The 6628-nt window shown below is 37.8% G+C and overlaps 1 protein-coding gene across 1 annotated transcript; it reads left to right on the top strand.

Annotated features, from left to right (window-relative positions):
* Nucleotides 1-2093: 2093 nt before the first annotated feature.
* LOC308653259 (uncharacterized protein) lies at nt 2094-2486 on the top strand (the record flags this gene model as incomplete). The annotated part of the gene is made up of 1 exon (XM_081301850.1): nt 2094-2486. The coding sequence occupies one exon, from the start codon at nt 2094-2096 to the stop codon at nt 2484-2486; it is 393 nt and encodes a 130-aa protein (XP_081157976.1).
* Nucleotides 2487-6628: the final 4142 nt, after the last annotated feature.

Raw genomic sequence — 6628 nt, 5'->3', positions numbered from 1 at the left:
GCAAGTGTCACCAAGAGGGTAAAATTATTTATGATTGACAATAGCTCTGTTGCCCTTATTATTCCTGTATTATGGGAAAAAGTGAGGTTTAAAAAAATGAGCAGGATATAGATAAGGTGACCCTGAGAGGAGCGTCTGTCTCCTTCTTTTGGGGTTGAAGACTTTATTTGTATGCTTGATCCTGGACAAGAATCATCTGTCTTTGCAAACTTCAGCACCCAAGACAGCATCTTCCCTATGACATAAGTTCAGTTAGCATGTGTGGAATTCAGCTAAGTTGTTTAGGGATGCCCACCAAGCAAAGCAATCCACAAAAATATGTAAGTACACATTATAGTTTTAAAGCTATATGTGGAGAGGAGGAAAACCTCGATGTACAAAATATATAGATTCTTATAGTTGAGTGAGAAATTCTCATAGAAATTTTTGTTAGAAAAATTATAGATTCTTGTAGGAAAATTGTAGATTCTTAAGTTGAATGATAATTGCATATATTTTAGTCAGAAGAGGGGATGCAGGTAAATGCATTATAGTCTTGTTCTTTGGATTACACATATTGTTAGAATTCTAGCAATAAGACAGGCCCTGGGTCCCTGACAATGTTTCTATATCTCTCTACCTCTTGCAGGGAAGGATGTGGTCCTCCTTTTTTAAGTTTCAAAAACCAATCATGTTTAGAGTTTATGTGTATTCCATTAAAGGGTAGTTCAATATGTTTGAGCATAAATTCTTCTAGTACAGCAATATAAATGTAAGTGCAAAAGACAGCCGAGGGGCAGGAACTTGTCCCCTTCCTGGATTGCAGCAGAGCTTTGTTGCTCAAAGATGTTATTGTCAGCTGTGTATTCTGGAGAAGAATCAAGGAAAGGGGACAAAGCATGGTGCTCAGTCCTGTGTAGCACTCATTTCTAATAAGTTCTATAGCTTTTCTAAAATACCCAATAGGTGTCTGCATAAAGACTTACCACTGAATGTAACCCACCTAGACCCATGCAAAGATCATCAGCCATAATAGAAGTCAGAGGAAACTTGATACATGATTTTTGTAATAAATCACAAATACAAAATGGCTCACTCAGAATGTACTGAGTGATACTCTGGTTATTGATAGTGATGCCAAGTTGAAGTTTGTAAAAAAATTTACTTTTTACTATGAATTCTTTACTTATTTAGGTCACATTCAACCAAGTGTTTCATTACCAAAATGATATTTTATATTCTATAAGTGAATTACATTGACTAAGCTGCATTGATAATAGAAATTTACAATTGAGGTAATAGATGGTAACATATATGTTATTTATATATATATATATATATGTGTGTGTGTGTGTGTGTGTGTGTGTGTGTGTATACACACACACACACACACACAATGTATACATACATATACATACATATGGAGAGAGAGAGAGAGAGAGAAACAGGCACAAGCACTAATGATAGGTATCTTCTTTCAGAATGCATATTTTTCAGTTGGAGCTATGAAAGCAAAATTTTAAAACAGAGAATATATAGAAAAGGGATCAAATTAAGTCACACTTGCCGTCAGCGTTCTAAAATCATTCATTCTCCTTTTAGCTTCTCAGTTAAATGTACAATGAACAGTAGTGAAAGATATAGGAATCCCAAGAATGCACCTACATTTCATCAGGCAAAACTCTGATGGGATCTACATTGGAGAAAAAAAACTGATTTTCAGGTCTAGAGGGCAAATCTTTCTTATATTTTCCCCAAGACTTGCTGTACAAAATATATTACCAGGTGATAGAAAGTTTTAAAAATGGACATCAGTTTAACATTTGTGCCTGTGATTTGTTTGAGACATTTCATTAGCAGAACAAACTAAAATGATGTTCTTTAAATAAAAACCAGAGTCTCCAAAAATAATGAGCACATTTTAAGCAAACCATTATTGATTGTCAACAGTGACTGGCACATGATAGTTGTTTAAATATTTGTTGGCTGTGTCAGGGAATGAATGGCATACTCTGGCAATTGTGGACAGTATATAAAGGTCCCAGGGAAGCAGAAGACATCCACACTTCCAAACCATCCTTATTCAACCCACCTGTACTCTTTCCTCTGACAACATGTGTTGCAACTACTACGGCAACTCCAGCGGCTGTGGCTGTGGGTACGGTGGCTACGGCTCTGGCTGTGGCTGTGGCTATGGTGGCTATGGTGGCTATGGTTGTGGCTGTGGATACGGCTGTGGCTGTGGATACCGTGGCTATGGTGGATATGGCTCCGGCTGTGGCTGTGGATACCGTGGCTATGGAGAATATGGCTCTAGCTGTGGCTGTGGATATGGCTCTGGCTGTGGCTGTGGATATGGTGGCTGTGGTGGCTATGGTGGATATGGTTGTGGCTGTGGATATGGCTGTGGATACGGTGGCTATGGTGGCTACGGCTCTGGCTATGGCTCTGGCTGTTGTGGCTCCCGGGTGTTTTGCTACAGAAGATGCTATTCTCCTTGCTGCTAAAACATCACTATCAGAGGACCATTTGTTTCTGAAATGACACTTCTAAAAGACGACACTTCTTCAAGATCCACTCCTCAAGATCTTTACCTTCAGAAAATCGCATGCTTCAAAGTCTTTGATCTTCGGCTGCACATCTCTTAGGATGGCATCTGGGAGGCCCTAGGACCTGTGCTATCTTCTCACCACTTTCCACATAGTAGCCTTTGCTCCCTGAATCTCTGATTCTCTGTCATGACCATGTTGATGACCATGGCATCGACAGTGGCCAAAGTCACTTATTTTCAATAAAAATGGTTGTTTGTTTCTAATAAATCTTTGTGTACTTGCTTGTGAATTATTCCTTTCTTGTGGTGTTTTGAACTATCTTGAAAAGCAGGCTAACACTAATTAGCCTAATTGTTAGGTGAACTTAAGGTACTACCTTTATAAAATGCATACATTTACTCTTATTTTATATCAATAATGCTCTTCTGCTTGCTTTTCATGTACCACATGCTCAGGCCCTTCACAACCCAAGCACAAATCACTGAGAATTTTAGAATTGTGCTTTGGAAATGGCACTGGATCTTGAATGGAGGTGGAGAGGAAAAGAGAGAAGGAATGGTATCTATCTTTAAGGTTATGAGAAAAGCAGCCATAATGAAGAATGAAATTATGGCATTTTCCAGTAAATGGATGGAACTAGAGACTATCATGCTAAGTGAAGTAAGCTAGTCCCCCCCAAACAAAAAAGGCTGAATGTTCTCTCTGGTATGTAGATGTTAACACACAATAAGCAGGGAAGAAGAAAAGAAGTTCATTGGATTAGACAAAGGGGAATATAGTAAAGGGTCAGGGGATGGGGACAGGAAATAATATAATAGAATGAATCAGACATAATATAATAGAATATATAATATAATATAATAGAAATAATATAATAGAATGAATCAGACATAATTTTTCCTATGTTCATAAATGAATACATAACCAGTGTTAATTCTACATCATGGACTACCACAAGAATGAAATCCGAGTTAGAATAATTTATACTCCACATATGTATAGTGTGTCAAAATATACTCTACTGTCAGGTATGTAGATAAAGAATACATTTTAAAAAGAAAAAAAAAAGATTATGAGAAAAGTCCCAGGGAGAGTCATGTAGCACAAGAACGCAAAAGAGCAACAGAATGGAAGAGAGTGTTGTCAAGAGTTACTGAAGTATTCATCAGACTTGGGTGTTGGTCATGAGGAATAAAGCCTAAGGAAATAATAAATTTGAAGAAAAAGCATATTGTTACATAATATGCATTAATGGAAGTGCAAGTGTATTTGTGTACATATATTGAGGTGGAGCCAAGTGATTTGATTCATTCAATCAATAAATATATTTGTATATTTTTAGCCAGGCACCATCCTAGACTTTGAAGACACAATAGAAAAATTATAGACATGTTTTCTGATTTCAGTGTTTGTACTCTATTAGAAAAAAATAACATAACTAATAAAACCCATAATAGATTTATATAGATAATTGTAACAGGGGAATTAAGAAGTTCAATAAGACAGTATAAGGGCTGATGTGTTAGTTCAGGAGCCTATGCTGAAGTTGTGACATTCAAGCTGATAATAAAAAGATGCCAATAGCAAAAAGAGTTTGGGAAGTTCATTAACAAGTACAAAGAGAACAGAGAAGTTCATTAAATTTGGGTCTCATCAGGAAGTGCCACCCTTTGTCAGTTATAAAAGAACAAGGTCCAGTGTCTTAAGTTGGGTTCCCTTGGGAATGGAGCTGATATGATACTGGGATTAAAAAGCCTGGTTAACTCCTTGGTTAACTTTTTGAAGGAGAGGGTACACTATTTTTTTTGTGGGGGGGATTGTGACTTTCTTGCCCTTTCCCCATGTGGCCATCCAGAACTCTACTATTTAAGTCCTATAGCAGAAAAAAAACCCTTTAGATTTGATATCAATTATGTTTCAACCAGCAGTAACAAATGTCCCATTTCCTTGATGGGGTCACGACACAAAGTCTGACTCTGTGAGCTCCCTGGAGCTGAGAGATTCCACAAGGGCTGACTTGAAGAAAGACAGTTCTGCAATCAAAATCAGTCCTGGACTGGGGCTGTGGACACAACCAGATTTGTCTATCTGATGGTGACTCAGAGCTTCTTCAAGGGGCAGGGTGCTCTTTTACATTGGGCACATATATAGATCAGATCTGAGGGTTGACTCTGCCCTGCATAGTTCTGAAGCTAGTGTTACAAACAGAGGGAGGGAATTCTACTAATTACAGCTCTTTGAAAATCTAACTTATTGTTTCATTATGTTCCTTGGCATCAAAGGCATTCCAAAACAAGGAAGGATGTCATTTAGTAGGCACGGTTAAGATAGTTTATATATCCAGGTAAGGATCTTCACAAACCAGCATTTACCATGTCTTCCAAACCTGAAATGTTGTGATTCTCTTAGTCAACAAGAATTTAGAGACTTTCAGCTTGTGTGAAATGAGAAAAGAGTGATGATGGTAAAGAGACAGGGATCCTAAAATTAGAGAAAATTTTTCTACATACTGCATGTGTGTGTGCACACACATGTAAAATGAATCTGGTGTAGGTTAGGAAAATGAATATTTGTTTTCTCATATCTAATCATGTTATGGAGGAAAGGAAACATTACATTAGGGCACACTTTTTAGATTCAGGAATGGTTTAAGCATCAAAGCTCCTTTATAAAAAATAAGTAATGCTTTTATTAATGAGTTACATTGTAGAGGTTCTCAATGTAAAATCAATCATGATTCTCTCATTCCTTGAACAAGTCTTAAAATTCATGTTCTAGCTATGTACTGTGATTGGTACAGAGATAAAGCTAAGACACCCAGGCCCACTTCTAAGGATTCCAAATCTTCAGTTAGACACAAAACATTGATTTATACACTCACATTACAGCAGGTATGCCTGCAGGTGTGATGGGGTTAGCCAGAGGGCTGAAGGGGCCATCTTCACATTCAGACTGAATGTGAAGAGGAAGTATAGACAAGGGTCACAAATGGATTCAAATGGAGAATTATGTATAAGCAAAGCCATAAAGGATAAGGTTGGAGTTTTTGGTTACATGGGTGGGAAAATAGGATTCAAGGCAGAGGAATTCAGATAAAGAAGATAAACTGGAAGTCCATTGTTAGGGTAACAAGATTCACTGGGAAGACTGATCAATGGCCACACCATTGGAGGGATTCTCAGGTCTCTTGAGTGAGCTGAAAATCAGATATGTTAGCCACTGGCTAGGTGTGGCTATTGAGTACAAATACTACTAGTCCATTATGAATTAAGTATAAAACACACAGTAGATATCAAATAATATATAAAATGGTTTTGAACTATTGACTATATATTCCTTGATAATATTGGGAGGCCATAAATTAAATAAAACATAGTATAAAATAATTTTACATGTTTATAAAAGCCTTTAAAAAATGTGGCCAGTGAAGCATTTGAATTTTTCTACATACTTCATAATGTATTTCTCTTGTATAGTGTTGTTCTAGAGGGCCAGCCACAACAAACCGGCCAGGAAAAGACATTGGATAAGAAGATAAGCCATGTTTGGGGCCCAGAAAAGATCAGAGAATCTGAGTGTTTTATAAAGATACGAGAAGTAGATAAGTCTGAGGGAGTGAGGCTACAGGTGCCTGAACTGTAGACTTTGGGAAGCACTCAATAAAGATGCACATTTTACCTGGAAAGTTTATTCAATAAATGGGTGTCCATCTGTTTTGTAATGTTTGAATATCTGAGACTACGTAATTTACAATAAGCAGACCTAGAGCCTGGGACATTCAATGTCAAGGTTCTGGCAACTGGTGTGGGCCTTCTGGCTGCATCATAACATAGTAGGAGAGAGAGAGAGAGAGAGAGAGAGAGAGAGAGAGAGAGAGAGAGAGAGAGAGAGGTGGGAGAAAGAGAGGAGGAGAAGGAGGAGGAGGAGGAGGAGAAAGAGGAGGAGAAGGAGGGGGAGGAGGAGGAGGGGAAAGAGGAGGAGGAGGAGGGAGGAAAACCCATCCCCAGAACCTGTTTCTATAATAATAGCTTCAATTTGTTCATAAGAATGCATAATTTGTGACCTAAATACCTTTTAAAAGTCCTACTTCCCAATAC

The sequence above is a fragment of the Spermophilus citellus genome, assembly GCF_964194105.1.
Source record: "Spermophilus citellus genome assembly, chromosome: 7".
Lineage (NCBI taxonomy): Eukaryota > Metazoa > Chordata > Mammalia > Rodentia > Sciuridae > Spermophilus > Spermophilus citellus.
This window is presented reverse-complemented; position numbering and strand designations above follow the sequence as displayed.